The sequence below is a fragment of the Cylas formicarius genome, unplaced genomic scaffold (assembly GCF_029955315.1).
Source record: "Cylas formicarius isolate icCylForm1 unplaced genomic scaffold, icCylForm1.1 PGA_scaffold_4__25_contigs__length_36172078, whole genome shotgun sequence".
NCBI classification, from domain to species: domain Eukaryota; kingdom Metazoa; phylum Arthropoda; class Insecta; order Coleoptera; family Brentidae; genus Cylas; species Cylas formicarius.
Genome location: NW_026844334.1, coordinates 11,415,425 through 11,427,485, shown reverse-complemented (window position 1 = coordinate 11,427,485; position 12,061 = coordinate 11,415,425). Strand labels below are relative to the sequence as shown.

General features: G+C 31.9%; 3 protein-coding genes and 1 long non-coding RNA gene across 4 annotated transcripts; 1 reads left to right on the top strand and 3 right to left on the bottom strand.

The window, feature by feature from the left end:
- Positions 1-1,697: 1,697 nt before the first annotated feature.
- On the bottom strand, positions 1,698-4,233 carry LOC132701280 (uncharacterized). The gene is made up of 3 exons (XR_009618751.1): positions 4,101-4,233; positions 3,671-3,899; positions 1,698-3,618 (listed from the first exon to the last, which is right to left on the bottom strand). It is a non-coding gene; the product is annotated as an uncharacterized LOC132701280 (long non-coding RNA).
- Positions 4,234-4,648: 415 nt separating this feature from the next.
- Positions 4,649-5,226, top strand: LOC132701279 (uncharacterized). The gene is made up of 3 exons (XM_060669077.1): positions 4,649-4,784; positions 4,836-4,956; positions 5,023-5,226. The coding sequence occupies exons 1-3, from the start codon at positions 4,685-4,687 to the stop codon at positions 5,162-5,164; spliced, it is 363 nt and encodes a 120-aa protein (XP_060525060.1). The 5' UTR covers positions 4,649-4,684; the 3' UTR covers positions 5,165-5,226.
- Positions 5,227-5,323: 97 nt separating this feature from the next.
- On the bottom strand, positions 5,324-11,150 carry LOC132700795 (uncharacterized). The gene is made up of 3 exons (XM_060668334.1): positions 11,045-11,150; positions 5,787-5,956; positions 5,324-5,731 (listed from the first exon to the last, which is right to left on the bottom strand). Exons 1-3 carry the CDS (start codon positions 11,115-11,117, stop codon positions 5,549-5,551), a joined length of 426 nt encoding a protein of 141 aa, XP_060524317.1. The 5' UTR covers positions 11,118-11,150; the 3' UTR covers positions 5,324-5,548.
- Positions 11,151-11,210: 60 nt separating this feature from the next.
- On the bottom strand, positions 11,211-11,906 carry LOC132700794 (NADH dehydrogenase [ubiquinone] 1 alpha subcomplex subunit 13). Its single transcript, XM_060668333.1, has 2 exons — positions 11,731-11,906; positions 11,211-11,672 (listed from the first exon to the last, which is right to left on the bottom strand). Exons 1-2 carry the CDS (start codon positions 11,828-11,830, stop codon positions 11,314-11,316), a joined length of 459 nt encoding a protein of 152 aa, XP_060524316.1. The 5' UTR covers positions 11,831-11,906; the 3' UTR covers positions 11,211-11,313.
- Positions 11,907-12,061: the final 155 nt, after the last annotated feature.

The following is a 12,061-nucleotide window of genomic DNA, read 5'->3' as shown; positions in this document are numbered from 1 at the left end:
GATGTATTACTCAACCACCTCGGAACCGTCCGGAAGATATAAAGATACCCCCAATAATGAAATACCCAAGTATTCGTTATATTTATTTGGCAATCTCAAAAAAATCTGGCGTCCCATATATTCAGTTAGGCCATTGAAGAGCCACTTAGGAGAGCTTCAAAATTATCTATTACTCAACCAATTATGAAATACCCAAAAGTTCGTTATATTTATTTCGCAATTTCAAAAAAAGTGGCTCTTTAATGATCTAATTGAATGTCATCAGATTTTTTTGCGAATGCGAAATAAATATATCGAAATTTTCGGTATTTCATTATTGGCGGTAGTTTTATATCTTCCCAACCGTTTCAAGGTGGTTGAGTAGTACATCATATTGAAGCTCTTCTAAGTGGCTCTTCAATGGTCTAATTCAATATCTCGAACGTCAGGTTTTTTTGAGATTCCGAAATAAATAAAACGAAATTTAAGATATCTCATTATAAATAATAAAATAAAATAAGTAAATAAATAAATAAAACGAATTTTAGGGTGTCTCATTATTGGGGTAGTTTTATATCTTCCCGGCCGTTTCGAGGTGATTGAACAATATATAATTTTCACGAAGCGCTCCTTAGTGGCTCTCTAATGGTCTAATTGAATATCTGGGACTTTAGATTTTTTTGCGATTGCAAAATAAATATATCGAACTTTTGGATATTTCATTACGGAGGGGTAGTTTTATATCTTCCCGACCGTTTCAAGGTGGTCGAGTAATACATAATTTTGAAGCTCTTTCATGGTCTGCTTGAATCTCTGGGACGTTAGATTTTTTTCGAGATTGCGAAATAGTAATTAAATTATTTTTTGCAGTGATGCGAGCGGAAAAGGAGTTATTTTCTGTATACTAACATTGGATATGATTTTTGAGATTTTCGTTAAATTATTTCCGTGCATACTTACCCAGCATGTCCATAGGAATATGTTTTTAATTTGGATAAGTAACGAACTGGTCCACTGTCATATTTGCACATCTGAATCCAAATGCAAATCTAACTTTAGTGACAGCCTCAAATGTGATTTGATTACTATTTCTTATTCTTTTAATTTATTATCTTACACTCTTATTTGATACTTCTGTAGCTATTGTTTGTTAGATCGTATATGGTACAATTACCGACATCTTGACAAGCGATATTTGAAATGGACGGTAAGTTAGAAAATAACATCGGGTGAATCAGCATATCTTGTTTATCGTCTAATCTAATAAAGATTTTTGCTCATTATTACTTATTAATTTAAATCGGCCCAGTTTACAAACAAAACATAACCGAGTCACAACAATAGCTCACAAGCGGTATTGTTAGTGTTGTACGAGGTTTTCTAGAGAGGTGAATAGCGTAAATAGGTTTTACAGTGTACTATTTTGAAATTAACATGAAATATCCATTTTTGCAACGTTGGGTTTAATTTAAGAAAGCTAAGGTCAATTTAGCTATTTGATATTTTTATTTTAAATATCAGTTTAATACCATTAATGTTTGATTTTAAAAGATTAGATTACTTAAAAAACACCTGTATAAATTTTTCGAACTATTAACAAAATTGCAGTTATTTTAATGTAATTAATTGTGACCACCTTGCACAGCACTTTGCAAAACTACTAAACACCTCGACAGTTCCTTGATGAGTGCAAAAAGAAGACTACAGTAAATCTCACACTTTATTAAAATTTTTATATAAATCCATTGTTATGGTAAACACAAATTATTTACAAGCAGTTTAAGTTTAATATATTATATAAATATATCTCTAGCAAATTATAAGGGCATTTTAAAACGGGGCTGTCCAATATAATGTAATATATAGCCAGCCTGCAAAAATACTGCAAACCACTCGAAGTAGCTACATGATTGTCACCAAAGGTAGGCCGTAAACTTACGTTGAACTTAGTGGAATTTTATTTTTACTGGCGTTCTGCACGCACCGCCGCTCTTAGACCGCACAAATCTCTGTCCCGGAGGGCAATTCACTCGTCCCTGGAAAAGATTGGCCGATTTGTCGGGACCGTCCACCGTCCCAACCAGATTTGCAAAAATAATAAAGAGGATAACCCTTAATAACAACATGGTTAAATGAGTTTGTGATTTACTTACGTCGGACAAAGCTCCCTTATCAGAGTTTTGGAAACGGTTCAAACCTTGACCTTGCGACTTTCATAATATACCAGGTTTGCCACTAGAGAGTTTCACTAATGTGAACCACATTAAGTGGTTGAATGAGATTACGTCAACTGGTAGATACCCACATTAAACATTCTACCATTTTCGCGCGTTTTACACCAATTCGAAATGGAGCTACGTTGAACAGAACATTAGAATAAAATGACTTCTTACTGCCTACGTATATAGTAGCAAACGGTTAGTGAATGCACGAACGGCTAATTCCCAAGTCACGTTCCGTGTTTTGATTGGTCGTGCTTACGCGTCGTTTTAACTGGATAGATAGACCGCGCTCTTTTTTAAAAAAAAGGAGACTTAATTTGTGTTAACGAACATGCATGTTGTATTGTCACAGAAATATGAAATAAGTCTGTGGTATTGTTGTATAGGTATTGTTTTAGATTATATATTATAGGAATAAAAATCCAATACCATGATATTATACTCATTACAAACATTTATTAGGTATTTCATTACAACACATAAAGTTATCTAGTACCTAAAACTCACCTACAAACTACAATAATGATAGTATTAAAACAACTTTGTACAAAAACAAAAAAAAACGGAATAAGAATTTTTTACAATTTCTAAAGACGAATTATAGGAAACATATGGTTGATTAAAATTACTTTTTAAATGTGCAATTATTGCTACAGTTTCTAAAACGGATGGCTTTTTAGATTGATTTTTATTAGTTTTCCTTTTTTTCTGAGTTGAAAAAAGTCTATTCTGCTTTTGAATCTTCTTATTTACAGGCTCATTAGAGTGAACTGCTGCGAATGAATCAGTGGAACTGTTAAGTAAATCAACTAATTTGTCAATTATGTCTAAATGATGTTGAATTTGCAGAATTACCTCGTCATTCAAAGTATCTGGATCAGTATTTTGCAACTAATTCATTGTAGATAATACTCGAGCAGAAAAATCCCCATTTAAATCTTTAAAGTTACCAACATTCCTTTCTAATAAGTTACTGTCCCCCTTTTATTTTCTTCACATAACATTTGCTGTGATTCTGTCAATTTAGTTTCTTTATTGTAAAACATAGCGACAAAATGAATGTTTGCATATAAAATTTCGAATTGAAAAATCACTGCAAGAGCAAGAATATGTGTGGTAACACATATTACAACCGTTACACATTTAAGCACAACAGCTTTGACTTTGAAGTCTTTTTATACAATAAATTTCTTTAATTTCCTTATTGAGAGATGGAGTACTAATTAAATATTTATTATTATCCTCTTTATCGATTAGAGCAGCTCTATGTCTTGTCAAAATATTTTTTGTGTGAATAGTGTACTTACCTTTAATATTTTTTATAATTCTATGAACGGCCTTATCCCTAACATATTCTAGGAGCACATCCAAGCTTTTATCTAATCATTTTACTTTACAAAAATGGTAAACTGAAAAACTTTTCACCGCAATTAAACATTTGCGAATGTTTTGAGATATTTAGTACTAACCTTGACGGCGAGACTCCTAATGTAAGTTTAGATGCTACTATGGACTTGTCCATCTGGGCAAGCCTTATATGCTGTAAGTCAATCGTGTGACCATAGTGAGATTTAATCCAGGTCACTAATAAATTTTCTACTTCAATATCCTTGATCATACTAATGCAGTACTTGTTTAATTTGCATGATCCCTGACTTTTTTGAAGTCTTTTATTTAAGCTTTTGGTTTGGACTTTCCCTAAGAATAAAATTGAAGTAAAATCAGGATTAGGAAATATAGGAAGGTAAGTATTTTTTGTTTCTTACCAGATCTAGTGCAAAAATAATATTTGTTTTTTTTTATATTTTAATTTGGTCGGTAAAACATAACTGGAATTGTTTCTTTTTTCTATTAATGTCTTCCGGGCCATACTTTTACCCATTTATAAAGTATATGTACCTTCTTTATTTGAAAATTCCTTCTCTTCACATTCAATCTGTTTTCTATGCTCATCAGTTAAATAAACTTTTAATCCTACATTATCACGAAAAGAACTGTTACAGTTTGTTTCCAAACACTTGTACATATATTTTGATTTATCATACGAAACAAGCTTGGACTTGAGATTACGCACTATCTTTCTATGTTTATTTAAATTGGATTGATTAGAATAAAACCTATCACAAATATTATTGTTTTATTGTTCCAAGGCGACACGACGGCAGGACAAAATAAATTAGTCTTTTTACTGAAAGAATCTAAGCCATTAAAAATATACAAATTTTTGGCACTTGGCAGGAATTCCCAAAATTTTTCTCGCTTTGATTTGACCATCAACTCAACCCCAAACACGAAACCAATGACACCATACCATAAACATACACATAACATAACCTCAACAACGACGGATAAGCACGATGACCAATCAAGACGTAGAACGTAACTTGTAATCTAGCTACTCGTGTGAATGGCACGAGGTTATCGGCTAAGTTCGAATTAAGTGCCGGGTAAGATTTAATAACTCTCTTTACACTGGACAAGATATGTCGCCCATTACATTGTTTATAACAACTTTGTTAGCAAGTCATGGTGCGTTTGCGTGGGTAGGGCTTATAAAACGCGATCCATCAACACCCGACGCAGGTTCGAGTACCATTCAACGTTTCTCAAGAATTTCAATATAAAACTTTTTAGATGGGTATTGTTACAGCGGAATGTATGAACTAGGCTCCTTTGAAAAGAGCGAAACTAAAAGAATTGGCGACCTTTGCGCCGTTGCAACTTGTCAAGAAGATCGAGATATTCTACTCAGTGGGTAAGCTCGTAATTAGACCGAAATGCTTACTCGAACTTTTCTGCTTAAAAATGGTTATTTCTTTAGATGTGCCCCAATACAAGCTCGGCCGCCATGTTACGTCATGCCTGGTATATTATCGAAGCCCTTTCCTGACTGTTGTTACGAAATCAAATGCGTAAACGAAAAGGACGTCAAGGACAACTCCATCGACACCGAGACATCATGAGCAGGAATATTTAATTAAACGAAATTTTTGTCCATATATTCAATATATTTACTTTATTAAATAATCAAGTTCTCCAAATTTATTGCCGACGTACCTACATACCGTAACTTTAAAACTTAATTCTAAGTTAAGGTGGCAAACAATGCGAGATTTCGATCGAAACGGACCGATGATTGGGTTTTATTATTTAACATTAGATGGCGCGGTTGACGCGAAACGGAAATGTATTTGTTCTATGCCTAGAACCAAAGATACGGCTGTCTTTTTAAATTGGAAAGAATCACTGATTTTTTTAAATAAAATCAAATTATTAATTCATAACTGTATTACGTAAATGTGAATGTGCTATATACTTAGCACGAAAGAACATTTATTAAAAGCAGATCAACGACTTTCATCCAGGCATTCGTCAATGGGTTTTGAAAAACCAGCATTTCTATGAAAAGTTTTTCTTGGATCCATCACCTTTGTTACACCGTAAGAGGGTACTCCGCTTGAGTTATTTTGCAAATTGAAGTTGTAAAAAGAGACATGTGCGGCAGAATAAAGTGGGTGTCTTTGAAAAAGCTGCAATAAACTTTTACTTTAAAAAAATTAATGTGGGTAAAAGTTACTCACCTACCTCCGTGTTCCTATTATAGAGCTCATTTTTCGCCTGAAAACCTGGTACGACATATTCTTCATCGTATTCAGTACCGTATTCTGCGGACCATGGTTTAGGAGCATTCTCATCAACTACTTCTTTTATTGCTGCTTCATAGAATTGCTTCAGAAACAAATTTTTCCTTTTGCCTGGTAATATAATTCACTGTCATTCAAACTAACAATATCTATCTACACAGGGTATCTTTGGAGAGATTACTTTAGTTTACGAGAAAACTAATTAAACTAAAATATGCCTTCTGCAATCATTGAACTGAGGTGGCTTTTCCTTGATGAAAATACATTTAACAAAATAAATAAGAACTAAAAGTTCAGATTTTCACGAAATTATATATTTTCACATGACAATTGTTTCGACAACACCGTGTCTTTATCAAATGTAATATTTACAAATTACCTGCTACTATATATACCGAAAAATGACAATAAAACCTTAATTAATAAGGTGGAAAATTAGGTTCAATAAAGGAGAGGTATTTAAATCTAATGGATCATTAAGCACACATTTGAATCTCTCATTTTGTTAATCTCCATGGCTTCCAATAAATTTAATTTTCTACTTTTTGTGGCTGTATGTAAAATATCAAAATTGTCGTCAAAAATGTGTTTTTATGTGTTTAAGTGTGTAGCATAATTAGAATCTAGACTATTGTTTTTAAACGCTCTTTTATGTTCGTTAATGCGTCCAATATGAATTTTAGGACAAGATCCGCATTTCAATCTGTAGACACCTGATTTTTGAGATTTTGGACATTTCGTTTTATTTATTTTTTTTTTTAATTTTCCTATGTGTTGTTAGCTTTGAAAGCTATTTTTAAAGCACATTTTGACAAACGCTTTAAAGCTTTTTGGCGAGGTTCTCTTATGTATGTAATTATTTAAATTGTCCGTGTTCTGTAATAGGTTTTGGATAAATAGGATTTAGTGTTGTCTGGATTTGCTTTTTATTTATAATTTTATCGATAATGGACGGATTGTAACCGTTGTTCGGTGCAATTTGCTTAATGATATTAAGTTCTTTGAAATTTTCTATTGTGTTTCTGTGTTTCTTTTGTGTTGTGTGTTTTTCAGCGTTTAAGTGTGTGTCTAGACTATTGTTTTTAAACGCTCTTATATGTTCGTTAATGCGTTTCTTGAAGGATCTACCTGTTTGTCCAATATAAATTTTAGGACAAGATCCGCATTTCAACCTGTAGACACCTGGTTTTTGAGGTTTTGGACATTTCGTTTTAGTGTTGTCTGTTGTCTGGATTAGTTTTTTATTTATAATTTTATCGATAATGGACGGATTGTAGACGTTGTTTTAATGATATTGAGTTCTTTGTTGTAATTTTCTGTTGAGAGTGGAGTATTAATAAGTCTTTGTATAAAAGAGTGAAATGCAGCCATTTTGTGTGTATAAGGCTTATTTGAGCAGTTATGTAAGACTGTGTCCGTGTGTGAAGGTTTATGGTCTAATCTAATCTAATTTATCTAATCTAAACTAATTTGTTTTGCGTTTTCGTAATAGTTAAGTCTAAAAAATTAATAGAATTATCCTGTTCAATCTCGATAGTGAATTTTATACGATTATATAATGAGTTAATGTAATTTAAAAAAAGAATTAAATTGTCTGTCCTTTCCAACAAAGCAAGCAAAGACATTATCCACGTATCTATACCATCATAGAAAAGTTTTACTTAAAGGATGTTCTAGTATAATATTTTCCAAATTATACCATAAAAGTCTCAGCTAACAAAGGACTAAGTGAGTTTCCCGTAATCAAACTTTCATTAGAGATGTATATCTGTCCATTAAATTCAAAATAATTTTGGTCTAAAGATACTATTAAGCAATCTAATAAATCTTGTTTCACCAATGGGTTAACCTGTTTCCGACTGAGGGTGAAATGTACTAAATCTATCACATCGATAGGTGGAATACTGGGAAGTAAGTTTTGTACCTACATCAAAAGACAATAGTGTTGCGTTAGAAGGGATTTTGATATCTTTAATTTTGTTGATTAATTTAAAAGTTTTTATTGCAAATTTAATTTTGTTGTTGCCGAATATGTTCCCAAAACATTTGGTTTTTTAACAAATATCTAGAAAATAAGGTTTTTCCCAAGTTTATTAAATTAAAAACCAACAACAGAAGTCCCGCTGCAAGGTAAGCCCAGATCCAAGGCCAGACGAAATGGATGAAGGAAGAACGAAGACACGAGTACAGAAAACGGGATACAAACAACATTTATGTAAAGGAAATACATTCTGAATTGTCTCATAGACTTAATCCCTAGAATCTTACACACTTGATTTCTTAGAAAAAAACTAAAGTTAGACAAATTAATTTCTAAAACAAAAATATCTAACAGCAAGCCACTTATTACAAAGTATACCGACCACCAATTTTACAACAGGTTCATAAACTTAACAGACACAACTTTTTCTAAAAATGAAGATGAATTTCTGGAAAAAGGTTTCAACTTTAACTTAGGTACAGTACTCGAAAATTAATGAAGAATTAGACTGTTTGGGGATCGACTTTGAATCAGCAATTCAGGACATAAACGATTCTAATTTAAACAAACATGTATTAGCGAATATAATAAACTCTCAATTAATAGATAACCACAAACACCAAGAAATTTCTCAAATGTAACTAGTAAAAACGAAAACAAAGCTTCTGAAAATAACATAATATTTACACGTGCAAATGAAGGGAAGACAGTCATAGCTATCGATCTCAAAGAATATATTTCAAAAACCAACAATTTTCTTAAACCAGAACTTTTCCAATGTATCAAACACGATCCTACCGAGTGATATCAAAGACAAGTCAAGGAAGTAATTACTAACTCCACTCTATTTAGTGACAAAGACAACTATTTTTTAACAATTATGAATCGACAACTGCCGAAATTATATTATTTAGTTAAATTACATAAACAAGATATGCCCATTAGAGCAGTCGTGTCTTATGTAACAGCTTCAGCAGTTACACTCTCAACAAAATTAGTAAATATTTTAAAGTTCTACATATATTTTAAACAAAAATTTGCAACAAAAAATTCTGCTGAATTAATCAACAAAATTAAAGATATCAAAATCCCTTCTAACGCAACACTATTGTCTTTTGATGTACAAAACTTATTTCCCAGTATTCCACCTATGGATTTGATAGATTTAATAGATTTTATCCTCACTCGGAAACAGATTAACCTATTGGTGAAACAAAATTTATTAGATTGCTTAATAGTATCTTTACACCAAAATTATTTTGAATTTAATAATCTGTAAGGAAGGTTTGATTATAGGAAACCCACTTAGTCCTTTGTTAGCCGAGATTTTTATGGATAATTTGGAAAATATTATACTAGAGCATCCTTTAAGTAAAAGTTTTCTATGGTGGTATAGATACGTGGATGATATCTTTGCTTGCTTGCTTGGAACGGACAGACAATTGAATTTTTTTTTAAATTACATTAACACATTACATAATCGTATAAAATTTACTATCGAGATTGAACTGGATAATTCTATTAATTTTTTAGACTTAACTATTACGAAAACGCAAAACAAATTAGATTTTTCCATTTACCATAAATCTTCACACACGGACACAGTCATACATAACAGCTCAAATCACCCTTATACACACAAAATGGCTGCATTTCACTCTTTTATACACAGACTTCTTAATACGCCACTCTCAACAGAAAATTTCAAAGAACTTAATATCATTAAACAAATTGCACTGAACAACGGCTACATTCCGTCCATTATAGTTAAATTTAACTAACTAACCAAAACTAACCAAAAAGCTTTAAAGCGTTTGTCCAAAATTTGCTTTAAAAATAGCTTTCAGAACTAACAACACAATAGGAACATTTTTAAAAAACAATAAAACGAAATGTCCAAAATCTCAAAAATCAGGTGTCTACAAGTTGAAATGCAGATTGTGTCCTAAAATTTATATTGGACAAACAGGTAGATCCTTCAAGAAACGCATTAACGAACATAAAACAGCGTTTAAAAACAATAGTCTAGATTCTAATTATGCTACACACTTAAACACAGAAAAACACATTTTTGACGACAATTTTGATATCTTACATACAGCCACAAAAAATAGAAAATTAAACTTATTGGAAGCCATAGAGATTAATAAAATGAGACATTCAAATATATTGCTTAACGATCAATTAGATTTAAATACCTCTCCATTATTATACTTAAATTCTCACAACATTAATTAAGGTTTTATTGTCATTTTTCAGTATATGTAGTAACAGGTAGTTTGTAAATATTATATTTGATAAAGACACGGTGTTGTCGACAAAAATGTTATGTGAAAATATATAATTTTTCAAAGAAAAAGTCCACAAGCTACTGTAATACTTTTTACAAGACGTCTGGATTCCTCCTGCGTCGGTTTTTGCTGAGTCGAAATTGCTGACGTTTCGCCAATCGTCCTGTTGGCTTCTTCAGAGCTTGACGGTAACTGGCTCTCAAGCTCTGAAGAAACCAACAGAATGATTGGCGAAACGTCAGCAATTTCGACTCAGAAAAAACCGATGCAGGAGGAATCCAGAAGTTTTGTAAAAAAAAAATGAAAATATATAATTTCGTGAAAATCTGAACTTTTAGTTCTTATTTATTTTGAATCATAATTAACCTGAGGTGAGCATTGTAATCAAATTAAAAACAAACAAGAATTACCAATGAAATATTGTCACTTAAAATTTGAAAATAACTACAATGTGTTTACAATATTTAAATAATGTTACTAACACAATTGTTTCATAGATCATGAGTTGACCAATTCTTAATTCCCCAAATTGAATGCTTCCATTTGAAAAATATAAATTCTGTTATTCTTTAATCACAATATTTATTCATATATTTTAATGCATTTATAATAATAATCTGCTTATTATCTTAGCAAATTGATATTGTAAATGATTAAAGGAAAAATACAGATATGCTACACGATATAAACCTAACTTTTTGTCAGAAGAAGGAACAAATATATTACTACAGATTCTAAGGAATTGAAAAAATATAATTAGTTAGTTTTCTCAGTGGTGCACCCTGCATTCAAATTTTTAGTTATTACCGATATTGTTTTCATCATCCTGTGGATTACTCCACACAAAAGTTTCTTTCATTGTTGACAGTGGAAATGATGCAGCAAATGTAGTGAGACCATTTCCTAACAACCACTTTCTACTGTCACCTTTATACTGAGGTTTCCAATATTTTTCATCATCTATCTCATCTGCTTTGCAATTTCGGTCCTTTGAATCCATCTTATACACATATATTTTACAAAAACTATCAAAAATTTAAGTATACTTATTTATTGGTTTCTATGGAAACTGGACTTAATCAATAAACATGAACAAGTTCTTAAATTTGGTTTATTAATAATGAAAAGACCTGCCTACAAATATTTGCTAATGACAGAAACTACCCTTAAGCATTAATAACATTTGCTCAACATAACTATGAAAGATATGGCAACAAGGCTCTCTTAGAGAAATCTTTAAAATTTCCATGCACGAAAAACTCATATGCCATAGGTTCAATCAATGTGTCAGGTTCCAAAGTTTGGTAAATTGGCTCGCCATACCAAGTGCCCGTCTTCCAACCCTCTACGTTCTTCATGAGATCAGCCTCTTCATCTCGATTACGTCTCAGCTGTTTAAGAAATGCTCGATCCCTCTCTGCCAACAACATTGGATATATAGCAAAACTGGCCGATTTCATTTCCAGCTCTCTTGCCCTCACAGATTTGTAATTTAACGTATACAAATAAAAAGCACCTAAAGTAATTCCGACGTAACCTCCGAATATAGCGTACCCTACAAGAGACAGTGACGGATGAAAAGATTATTATGTAATTCAATGATACAAACTCACCGCTTAATAATCTCTTAGCGGGTACTTTCCTAAAATTTATAGGCCCGTAACCTCCCGGCGGAGGCATATCTTGTTTGAACTGTGCCGCGGACCCCGACATTCTCCTACTATTCCAAAAATTTAAATGTAAATATTCCAAAATACTTTTAAAGAGATAAGGTTAGGTACACTGCATATTCTTCTTAATACTTCTCGCAATGTAGAAAGCAAGAAAGTTCCCACACACATTTAATATCTTAGCATCTTTACTTGAAGCAATACTCTGAAATTTATTTGACGATTATTACTAAATAGCGGAAAACATCCAAACAATACATAATAGGAGTTTGGA